The 11,316-nt window shown below is 42.2% G+C and overlaps 3 protein-coding genes across 4 annotated transcripts; all 3 read left to right on the top strand.

Annotated features, from left to right (window-relative positions):
- The first annotated feature begins 124 nt into the window (after positions 1-124).
- LOC103968771 (small ribosomal subunit protein uS12) lies at positions 125-2,726 on the top strand. Its single transcript, XM_009382079.3, has 4 exons — positions 125-263; positions 1,731-1,886; positions 1,983-2,109; positions 2,407-2,726. Exons 1-4 carry the CDS (start codon positions 259-261, stop codon positions 2,545-2,547), a joined length of 429 nt encoding a protein of 142 aa, XP_009380354.1. The 5' UTR covers positions 125-258; the 3' UTR covers positions 2,548-2,726.
- A 758-nt stretch (positions 2,727-3,484) lies between these two features.
- LOC135625775 (probable UDP-glucosyl transferase 73B6) lies at positions 3,485-4,924 on the top strand. The gene has a single exon (XM_065130866.1). The coding sequence runs from the start codon at positions 3,485-3,487 to the stop codon at positions 4,922-4,924; it is 1,440 nt and encodes a 479-aa protein (XP_064986938.1).
- Positions 4,925-5,596: 672 nt separating this feature from the next.
- LOC135625120 (RING-box protein 1a-like) lies at positions 5,597-10,715 on the top strand. 2 transcript variants are annotated; one of them, XM_065129469.1, is made up of 5 exons: positions 5,607-5,826; positions 5,949-5,999; positions 6,138-6,197; positions 10,310-10,381; positions 10,472-10,715. In XM_065129469.1, exons 1-5 carry the CDS (start codon positions 5,673-5,675, stop codon positions 10,507-10,509), a joined length of 375 nt encoding a protein of 124 aa, XP_064985541.1. In that variant the 5' UTR covers positions 5,607-5,672; the 3' UTR covers positions 10,510-10,715. The 2 variants fall into 2 exon arrangements, with proteins under 2 accessions (XP_064985542.1, XP_064985541.1); XM_065129470.1 differs by lacking the exon at positions 5,949-5,999 and having other exon boundaries at positions 5,597-5,826.
- Positions 10,716-11,316: the final 601 nt, after the last annotated feature.

The raw sequence follows: 11,316 nt of genomic DNA, 5'->3' as shown, positions 1-11,316 counted from the left end.
CACGTGTAAAGACGCGTACGTTGGGCCGGGCCTTCTTCAATTGGGCTGACAGCCTGACTTGTTGTTACCATAGACACGTCACATGGACTCAGATGCTAACTGGGCCTGATTGCAGGCGTATACCGGCGGCTCGGTCCATTACTATATATTGCTTGGGCACAGCTAGGGCATCCCCACGCTCCGCCGCACTTGGATTCTTTCCAGCCCCAGACGCCGAGGGAGAGGTGAGAGAGGAAGGACGTTGCGACATCCAACACGATGGGGTGAGTTTCCGTGAGAGGTTGACTCGTGTTACTTTGTTGTTTTCAGTTGCCTCGTCCTTTTGTAATGCCACATTTGAACTCCTCCTTGCGGTGTATGCACTGGTGCTATACTTCTTATGTTCTTTGGATATCTTGGATTGGGTTTTGGATCTGGTTCTAATGGACGATGGAGTCATCTTTGGCGGTTTACGTTGGAACTTTCAAGTTCAATATTGGTAGTTTTACTGCTTTAGGTGGTTAAATGCTTTATCTTTTCAAGGTAATTGGAGAAGAAAACGAATGGGTTTTGATTGCTTGGGACATTCAATCCATGTGATGTTAACATAGGTTATGAGCGATGACTATTGATTTTAATAAATATGTTGCATTTAATGTCAATATTTCTCTGAGTGAGTAGTCAAAAGGCACTCTTCATTTGTGCTTTTTTTTATTTCTTTGTTTATTTTTGAACTGTGGATTTGTAATTCTTCAGTCTTACATCGTTCATCATACTGTTTTTTTAATGTGTAAATTCATCGCTATAGTTTAGCTCTTACATCATGTATCTGATGCCATAAATTGATCACTATAGTTTAGCTCTTGCATCATATATCTGATTCTATTTCTGCGAGGTCTGTAGCAACGAGTGAAACAGGTTTTTACTCTATTCTGATTAATCTTTGATGCGAACCGTTTGATTATAGTAGAAGTTGAAGATAATTGAATATTAGGTTGCCTTGCTAGTTCATGTGGAAGGAAATGCTGGACATCAGGATGAGTCATTTGCATGTAATAATCCAAGTATGCTATGTAGACGTTCTGGATCAGGGAAACATTCCTTGAACATTTGTGCCTAGTTGTTGGAATCCCGAATTGGTTTGAGTAAGCGTATGATGGTGATATGATTTTTTTCTTCTCTGAACTTACTAGGCCGTATCTGTCTCATGTTCATGCTGCAAGTTGGCAACATGTAAAACAAAACAACGCTAATGTTTGGCTTCCTTTGTTTTTATTGGCTTCAGCCTTGACCTAATTTTATTGGGTCCTTAAGGTTTGTTACTGGTACGTAGTTGCTTGGCACTGATCCTCTTTAACATGAAATGGAATTTAAGTTTATGATCCATGTGATTTGATTGTCTTAGAACAAAGGCTTCAGTGGTAGGGGTGTCAGATTTGGTAACTCAGTCTCATATTGTGGCAAGGACGAAGTTTATATGTCTGTGACATAACCAACAAAATTATTTAGTAGTAACTTTAAGATCATGTATGAGAATGGATCTTGATTATGAAATATATCATGTGCAGAAAGAAAAACAGTGATCAGTGCTTCTAAGTGTTGTGACAAACTCACCGGTTTTTGGTACCTGGCCATTGGATTGCATTTCAGATGATAAGGAGTAGAAACCATGAAACTATTCTGCCTCTAAGATAAAGACAGATGTTTGTTGAAAATGAAAGCTTTTTCATTAACTTTTAGCTCGGTTCCAGGAAGACTCGTGGTATGGGAGCTGGGCGCAAGCTCAAAACTCACAGGAGAAGGCAGAGATGGGCAGACAAAGCATACAAGAAAAGTCATCTTGGCAATGAATGGAAGAAGCCCTTTGCTGGTTCTTCGCATGCCAAGGGTATTGTCCTTGAGAAGATGTAAGCTATATGATTATAACTTTTACTCTTTTCTCCTCTTTCTTTCAGTTTTGGTTGCTTATACTGGCAGGTCTGACATTGGATTGCCTGTTGCAGAGGTATCGAAGCTAAGCAGCCCAACTCTGCCATCCGGAAGTGTGCGAGAGTTCAGCTGATAAAGAACGGGAAGAAAATTGCAGCCTTTGTACCAAATGACGGTTGCTTAAATTTCATCGAGGAAAATGTAAGTTTCATTTGTTGATTTTTCTAGAAATTCTCTATCATTGAGCTCTCCTGGAAAATGATCTTAATTTGCTTGTCAGCAAGAAAATTAGTGAAAGGGATATTACCTTGTTGGTCTTCCATAGACCTGGTGTGGGAACAATCTGGTGCCATCATCGCATTGCCGAGTGTGTACATGCTCATGGTGCTGATCTTGCTTCAAGATTAAAAAGAAAAGAACAAAATAATTGTAACCATCTTATCGGTATCAGTTTTCCGTAACTTCTGCTAATCGAAGGGAGTTGCTTTGCTTTTGCAGGATGAAGTCTTGATTGCTGGATTTGGACGTAAGGGCCATGCGGTGGGTGATATCCCTGGGGTGAGGTTTAAGGTTGTGAAGGTCTCAGGTGTGTCCCTGTTGGCATTATTCAAGGAAAAGAAGGAGAAGCCTCGGTCTTGATGCTTTATGGCATTATTCCGAACGAACCAGTTAGTCATTTGTTTTAAATGTCTTTTTTCATGGTTTCCGGTGAACTGTCTTTGAAGATGTTTTATGGTGTCTGTTTGTCAGCATTGCTACCTGCTCGACCACCATGGATGCTTTATTTTGTAGTTTATGCCAGTGTTGTCATTTCCTCACCGATCTAGAGCTTTAAGTAATCGATTGGGTTCAATCGATTCCTTGCGCTGGAATGGTTTTAGAACATGTTTTTGCAGGTACTTGCTGATGGAACTATTTGGCTTGAAAGCATGACAGTGGAAGACCCAAAGATGGTCACCGAGGTATGATCGACACTGGGCTCTATTTTTTTTCTTATTTCACAGATTTACTATTCTTCTTCAAAAAAATAGATTCTAGAATCATATCATATAGCACCATACCCTCGCATGGTTTTTTTCTTTTTTTTGGAGTTGTTTGACATATGTGCGATAAACATTAACATACCATAAATTCTCACGGCATGACACATTTTGAAGAGAATTTGATAGTTTAAAAACTGAATAGATCGATCCATCTAGAAGACAAAAGAACTGTTGATTAATGCTTAGCTTTTGGGCTCTTCATGGCTTAAACAATTGTTGTATTAAATCTCTTCGTAAGGTAGCCATTTTAGGACATTGAGATCTAAAACTGCTAATACAGCCAAGTATAAGAAACAGATGAATCCATTTGAAACCGAGGAAGGACAGACAAGAGAGTTAAAGATTGGTTCTTGAATAGAAAGTGAGAGGAAAAATAGAAAGATGAAGAGATGGAAAGAGAGGAGGGAAAGAAAGAGTGTATGACAGCCCATTTCAATTGTTCGAGAACAATATAAAAGCCATTTTTAAGCAACCATAGACTTCGATTGTTCACTCACTCCCTGTAACTGTGAGCAAAGGACTTCCATCCATCCATGGGCTGGGAAGCACCACCTCTCCACATCCTTCTGTTCCCTCTCATGTCCCCCGGCCACACACTTCCCATGGTCGATTTGGCCAAGCTCCTGGCCGCGCGTGGCGTCAGAACCACCATACTCACTACCCCAGCCAATGCGCCGTCCCTGGAAGCTGCCATCGAACTGGCCCAACGCTCCTATCAATGCCCCATTGAACTCCATGTCATCCCCTTCCCCTCGACCGCCGTCGGCCTACCCGAGGGTTGCGAGAACGCCTCCTCCGTCCCGTATTACCAACATCCCACCTTCATGACCGGCGTCACCATGCTCCAAGAACCCTTCCGCCGCGTCCTCACGGAACTTCTCCCTGACGCCGCCATAACCGACTGGTTCCTCCCATGGACTTTTAACATCTCTGAGGAGCTCAACATTCCACGCCTGGTCTTCCATGGCATCAGTTTCTTCGCCCTTTGCGCCCACGCAAGCCTACTCTTCGAGCAGCTGCCCACCGACGAAGATACCATCACCATTCCCAACTTTCCTCGCCGTGTCGAGCTGCAACGGTCGCAGATGCCTGACGAGACACAGATGCATCCCGTTTTCACGGAAATTATACATCAGATTGCAGAGTGGGAGCCGAAGAGCTACGGGGTGGTGGTGAACAGCTTCTACGAGCTGGAGGCGGAGTTTGCGGACCACTTGAGGAACGTGCTGGGGCAGAAGGCATGGCACGTCGGCCCCGTGTCCCTGTGCAACGCGCGAGCGGAGCAGCAGTCGCGCAGAGGAAACAAACCCGCCATCGACGGAGAGGAGTGCCTCAAATGGCTGGGTGAGAAGGAGGCCGGATCCGTGCTGTACGTATGTTTCGGGAGCATGGGCACGTTCACGGAGGCCCAGTTCCGCGAGCTAGCTTTGGGCCTCGAGGCCTCCGGCCGCCCGTTCATTTGGGCGGTCAAGAAATGCCGCGACGAATGGTGGCCGGAGCGGTTCATGGCGAGGATGGAGGGAAGGTGCCTGATCCTGAGAGGCTGGGCGCCGCAGATCCTGATACTGAACCACGCGGCCGTAGGCGGCTTCGTGACGCACTGCGGTTGGAACTCGAGCCTGGAGGCCGTCACCGCCGGCGTGCCCATGGTCACCTGGCCGTTCTTCGCGGAGCAATTTTTCAACGAGAAATTGCTCGTTGAGGTGCTCAAGATCGGGGTGGCCATCGGAGCGAAGCAGCACACGGTGGTCCCAGAACAGAGACCCTTGATCACAGCAGCAGAGATAGAGAGGACGGTAAGGCGTCTGATGGATGACGGTGAGGAAGCAAACATGATGAGGTCGAGGGCGAGGGAGTTGTCGTTCATGGCAAAGAGCGCCGTCGACGAGGGTGGCTCGTCTTACATTGATACGCAAAACTTGATCCAAGAATTAACCAACAGACGGACGATGCCAAACTCGAAATCCCAGTAGGAGTCCGCAACGTTAGCTGTTATTGTGATTGCTAATCTTGGTGTTATAATATTATGCGTGCATGCACATGTTACACCTTTCTGTTACAGTCGAGGCCACGTTTGCGAAGGGATTTAGTCAAATAAAAAAGACATGGATCTCTGTGATGTGATCAGTGACATGTGTGTATATATATATATATATATATATCAGTAGTCCACGGTAGACGCAGAAGATAGGCCCTTGCTCGTAGCAGCAGAGATACTGATGGTCATAAGCCAGTTGATGGATGGAGACGATGAGGAGGCGAAGAGAACGAGGGGGAAGAGTCAGAAAGCTCTCCCTAATGGCCAAGAGGGCTACCGAGGAGGGTGGCTCCTCCCACGGTGATGTGGAAAACGTGATCCAAAGGGCAAAAACTGGTGTGCTCTTCCATGATATTTCTGCCATCGGTGACGACACATGAAGCTCGCATGTCGACATGGTTTGACGCTTTTTCTCCTCGGAGAATATGATGGCGCTGACGTTTGAGTTGTCGGAATCCGAATCACATCGATTCATTCAATTGCACTTCGGATGGAGCTCAATCTACACGATCAAATAGCAAAGCCATGTTGGTCCGACCACGTACGATGGTTGTGGGCTGAGCATGAGCACATTGCAATATAGGAGTCCCCTCGTTGGCTATTTAAAGCGAAGATGAGATAGAAGGGCCCTTCTTCTGTGCCGTCTCCAAACCCTCCCCTCGTAGTTCTCTTTCCTCCGATCCATGGCTTCCCTCGACACCGACATCAATATGGTCCCTGCCGGGGAAGGCTCCAGCGGCGCCGTTGGGCCGTCTGCGGCGCCGTCCTCCTCCACCTCGAAGAAGCCAAAGAGGTTCGAGATCAAGAAGTGGAACGCCGTTGCCCTCTGGGCCTGGGGTATGTGCCCGATCCACAAACGCTTAGCAGTCCGTGTGGATTCTCTCGTTCTGGGTTTCGGCTTTTGCCCCAATTTTCTTGGATTTCTTCGTTTGGTTGACCGATTGATGGAATCGCTGCAGACATCGTGGTAGATAACTGTGCTATTTGCAGGAACCACATCATGGACCTCTGTGAGTCGCCTTTACCCTATCACCGTTTCTTGATTTTCCTTGTCTTGTGTGCTGATTCTTGTTTGTATTTAGGGTTAGGGTTCTTGAACTTGTTATTTGCTCCGGGTTTTGACGGTCATGTTCTTGAATCCTTTGCAGGCATCGAGTGCCAGGCTAATCAGGCGAGTGCCACCAGTGAAGAGTGCACGGTGGCTTGGGGTATGTACTATCTTTGGTTTCTTTTTGGATGATCGTATGATATAGTTTCCCTTTTATGAAAAGTTGGTAACCAACAAGTTACAGACATCTTTCCCGTACGTTTGATCTTGTAATTTTCTGTTCTGTTGTCGAAATGATTATTCACTGTTTTGGTTGCATGTACTAGTTTTTGCACCTTAGTTCAGGCAATAGTTCATCCTACAAACTGACCAGCACAATTTCAGGCTGCTTTTACAGCATGTTAATTTCAACTTATTTTGGCACACTCATAGGTGCCGAAGTTGGCAACTTCTGCAAGGTTTTTTTTATTCTTTGATCTGTCTGTCGTGTTGCTAATTCATAAGCAATGATCTTTGAGTTATTATAAATGTTAGTATCATGTAAGAGATTAATTGTCAAGTTACAAATCTGACTGGTGCTATCTAAGGGTAAGCTATCGTTGATTCATGGGATTCATTCATTGTGTGAAAAGGGAAGACTTACTCTGGAAGTAAAGCATTTTGCTTCTGTTGATACTCTATGCTGAAGATTGATTGAGGCAGGCTAGTCTTGTGATTGTGTTTAAATTAATGTTCTAATTAGTTGTTATGGTATGAGGAACCTCAGGTATTGTGTATCAAACATGTCTTATGTGGCTGCTTATGAGGTTCAATTAAAATATAAAAAATCATCATCCGTAAAGTCTAAGAACCTATTCAAGGTCGAAGTCATATGAAATGAGTAAAAATCCTAAAGTGATGAATCTCATATTATCACAGATCATATGTCATGAAACCAAATAATAGAATATATGAAGCAGTAGTAAAGAGCGGGTAATGTGAACATATACAAATGTGTTTTCATGCTTATTTCAGTGCGCAAGATTTTACATATCCATTCACGCCACATACTGAGGCTGCATAAACATATGTGAGATGGTCATGTGAGGCTGCATAAACATATGTAAGATTTTACATATCCATTCACACCACATACTGACTCTGTAGTTTCACTTAAGTTGATTTCATATTTTTGTTTGGTGAACCCAATTCTTTTATTGGTTTTATTTAGGTTTTTATGTCATTATTTTTTGGGGCAGAAACATGATACTTTTACCAAACTTGAAAAGTCTTTCATGGGCATCTCATTTTTCCTTTACTAGGCTGTAATTTTCCTCCTCCACTGAACTTCAATTTTATTGTGCCATGTAGATCTCTATCCTTGTGCCTATCTCAACCCATGTTATGATCACCTCATGATGAACTCTAATATACTCAAGAGCAGGGTTTCTAATTTCGAATGATATCACCCGTACGGGACGGTTCGTACCGGTCCACCAGCAGATAGGTAGGCGGATTGCCCGTTATCGAGCGGGTACCATTGATTGGGGCTGTTTTCACCCTGTTACCACCCGAAATAGGTCGGTGACGGTCAATTTCGATCGTTGCCGTCGACCATAGCCGCCCGCTACCGGACGGTTTTGGCCGAGGGAGAAGGAAGAAGAGGGAGAAGAAATGGGAGAACCTAGAGATCCGACGTCGCTTTCCCTCGACGATCCCGATCCGTCGTTGGCCTCCCTCGCCAGACTCCGCAGATGAGATGTCCCCTCCTCGTCCGAGGCGACGAGACCTTGGCGTCGTCGGTGACTTCTCCTAATCTGCGCGGGGAGAAAAATCCTCGGCGTTGTTGGTGACTTCTAATTTGCGCGGGGAGAAGAAGCCTTGGCGTGTGGAGAACAAACCTCAGCGGTGTCGTCGAGGCTTCGAGGTTTTCTTCTCTCCACGCGGGGAGAAGAAACGACACGAAGTCACCTCGACGGCGTCGCCCCTTTTTTTATTTTTTAACATATATATATATATATATATATATATATATATATATATATATATATATATATATATCGACGTACCACTCAGTATACTCGTACCGTACCGAACTGAACTCGATACTCTGATACGGTACGAAATTACAAACCTTGCTCAACAGGAAGAGTAAAATGTTAAGTCAACCTAGGCTAAACCTTTGCTAGTTGTTTAGTCTCTTGGACAGATTAAAGAGATTGTAGACATAACTTATATGAAGTTGGAAGACGTTGTTTTATTTTTTGTTTGTTGAGGAGGTTCCCTTTGACACATTTTCCTGCTCATGTCTGTTTCTTTTCCATATTTATTTTTTAGCATTAAATTTATGAAGCATGATGCAATATTTTCAAGGCATCTTTTTGCAACCAATCAGTTCTGCAATTTTATGGTTAATTGCTTGCTTCTCTATTCACTTGGTTACATGGTTTTTCTCACAACTATGGCCATCTTTTTGGAAGCAAATAGAGTGGCATGGTAGGGTAAGCCCACAATTGTTATTTGATATAGCAACCATGACCAAGCAAAAAGAACATACTCATGCAAAAGATAACCAAACGAATTACGAATTTGGTTTAATTATGATATGTATTAATGAGTGAAAGTGTAAGAGGGTTAGGATATTATGAATTGCGAGAATACTAGAATTTGGAAAGGAACACCCGATACGAAGATGAATAGGGAGAATGCAAGGCCTAATTACCCAAAAAATTCATTGTTATTGTCAATATGGTACAATTTGATTTATTTTAGGTTAACAACTCAAATACTACTAATGTTGTACAATATAAGGATCCTATTATATCATCTGGAACTGCTAAATATAATATCTTATCATATTTTGATTTCAACAGAATATAAGGCCCAAATTAATGATAAGATAGTCTATTTTTATACAAACTCAATGTCTAATTGACAAAAGAGGAGTTGAAATCTAATCTAGAATTAATTAAACAAAAAGAAAAAGATAAGTTCATTTGGATTGGGATGTATTAATTTGTTATCTGATCTTTTGAAGCAAAAAACACAAAAACATATATTGAGATTCAATTTCTTCAATCTCGGGTATAGAATCAACAGTGTATGTGGCCATTTTGATACATCAGCTTTAATGACAAATGGATTTAGGAAGTTTCTGGTGTATTTAGATGCTGGATCAGTAGTTCAGTGGTGATTTTTGCAACTGAGGAAAGATGCTGTTCTTCTCTTTGATTTTGCTCGTTACTTGTGAATTCATTAGTTGTTGTAAAACCAATATCATGTTCTTTTGGCTCTTTGATCACCTACATCTTTTAGTGTTTAAATGATATGTTATTTGAGCGCAATCATACTAGGCCTAACATCCGCAATAAACTTTCTTTTTATGAGGATTAGCAAGTGAAGAAGTAGAAATTTCTTTTAATCTCTTGCAATGGGTGTCATTGTCTTTGCTTGGCATCCAGTTTTTATATTTTGGATTTTTAATTTCTTTCTGAATTGATGCAGATTTCTTCACATTTGCTTTCTATTTTCTATAATTTTCTTCATATGCCCTTTAATACCTAAATGTCTTGTAAAGCTACTTTAGACATTCTGACTTTTGATCTGTATGTTGAATTTCATTTTACTGCTTCTGTTGAAGAGAGTGTTCCTTCCAATTGTAGTATCCCTGCTGTTGCTTGCGATTTTCTCTCTTTTGTTTCTCGTATCCTTTGGTATAGATCTACTAAGGAGCAACCCTGACGGTAGAACATAAGGTGCTGGCTTGGCACCAAATTGATTCAAGCACCAATAGAATGGTATGAATAAACAGAGTGAAGGTGAGGGGGGCTTAGAATTTTTATGGTAGGAAGACAGGAATCAGAATTTGCTTCCGTAAACGAAGCAATATCTATGCTTATTAAGCAATATTCTTTTACCAAATTTTCAAACTTGCTGTGGTACCAGATTGATGTAAGCTAGATAACTAGTACCAAGATGCAAACACAGTGGTGACGGAGCAAACTTGTATTTATTTTTGTGCCTTTAACCTGGTGTTTTCTTTCATCTAATATATCTAAATGTTTCCTTTCATTAATATATTTTTTTCTCCGAGCATTTGAATTGGTATATGTTCCTCATTCTAACCTGAATTTTGAATACCCTTACCCTGGTTAGAAAGAAGAGTGCCTAATTTCTTTTGAGGCTTATCCTCGGCACCTGAAAAGACTCCAGTTGATGTATCTGATCTTGTCCTCTACTCAAAATATTGAAGTCCTGCTCTTTTTTTTATTGTCTGTGTTTGACGTTCTTCAGGTGTCTGTAATCATGCCTTCCATTTCCATTGTATCAGTCGATGGCTCAAGACTCGTCAAGTTTGTCCTTTGGGTAACCATTCTTTTGTTATACGGCCTCGGATTTTACTGCTGCATGTAGCATGTGCTGTCGCTGATAAACAAAAGCTATATTTATCTGCAGATAACAGTGAGTGGGAGTTCCAGAAGTATGGTCATTAGAACAGTTGTTCTCTGCTGAAGAACCTCCTGTTGAAGATGCTTCCTTGTTAGTTTGAATCCTGCTGTAGTAAGTATCCAGATTAAAACCTGTTATTTGCCTAGTGTTGCATTGATGTGGATTACTTATATTCGTTGGTTTAAGTTGTTCACCCTTATGATGGACTGGTATTGTTGCAAAATTTCTAGATTTGAATTGATTCTCTCGACATGGTGAGTACTGCTTTTCTGGTATGATAGAGGTTTAATATACACATACATATCTCACCGCCAAGTGAAGTTCTTTGCAGGAAATTGGATTGTTTAATTCTTGTTTTAATCATGTTGTTGGGATACATGGACTGCTTGAACGAATGACAACGAACATGCAATTTATACCAAAGATTTACATATGTACGAACTTGGACAGTGGCTGTCATTGTATCGGGGACCTAAACATGAGATTTCAATGTTCTGCTCAGCTCCACCCCATCTGCTAACGTTGCAGCTGTTTCTAGTTTTAATGCAAATGATCAACATCAATGGTGGTTGCTATTATGCGTTGACATGGGGATGGGGGGGACGTCCTTCCAAATTGTTGAAGAGATGTATTATGCATTATCAACAGGATTGAGATCTTATGAGGAGTTCAAAAGAAAAATACATTATAATTTGGAAGGATATAACCGTGGGCTCATCTCTTGATCTAAAATTAATGTTTCCGACTCGACGAGTCCAAGCGGGGAAGAAGGTTCCGTTGCCTGTTTGTGAGGCCGGCCAGCCAGACGATGAGTGCAGGATGACGGAGGCGGTGGCACCGGAGATGTGTAC

Source organism: Musa acuminata, chromosome BXJ2-10, assembly GCF_036884655.1.
Source record: "Musa acuminata AAA Group cultivar baxijiao chromosome BXJ2-10, Cavendish_Baxijiao_AAA, whole genome shotgun sequence".
NCBI classification, from domain to species: domain Eukaryota; kingdom Viridiplantae; phylum Streptophyta; class Magnoliopsida; order Zingiberales; family Musaceae; genus Musa; species Musa acuminata.
This window is presented reverse-complemented; position numbering and strand designations above follow the sequence as displayed.

What these genes read in the sequence shown, in the direction of transcription:
- LOC103968771 (XM_009382079.3), top strand. An exon ending in GGTATTGTCCTTGAGAAGAT is followed by an intron (nt 1,887 to 1,982) that starts GTAAGCTATATG and finishes TGCCTGTTGCAG; the next exon opens with AGGTATCGAAGCTAAGCAGC. An exon ending in TAAATTTCATCGAGGAAAAT is followed by an intron (nt 2,110 to 2,406) that starts GTAAGTTTCATT and finishes TTGCTTTTGCAG; the next exon opens with GATGAAGTCTTGATTGCTGG.
- LOC135625775 (XM_065130866.1), top strand. Translation starts at nt 3,485, where the DNA reads ATGGGCTGGGAAGCACCACCTCTCCACATCCTTCTGTTCCCTCTCATG.
- LOC135625120 (XM_065129469.1), top strand. Translation starts at nt 5,673, where the DNA reads ATGGCTTCCCTCGACACCGACATCAATATGGTCCCTGCCGGGGAAGGC. An exon ending in GAACCACATCATGGACCTCT is followed by an intron (nt 6,000 to 6,137) that starts GTGAGTCGCCTT and finishes AATCCTTTGCAG; the next exon opens with GCATCGAGTGCCAGGCTAAT. An exon ending in AGAGTGCACGGTGGCTTGGG is followed by an intron (nt 6,198 to 10,309) that starts GTATGTACTATC and finishes GACGTTCTTCAG; the next exon opens with GTGTCTGTAATCATGCCTTC.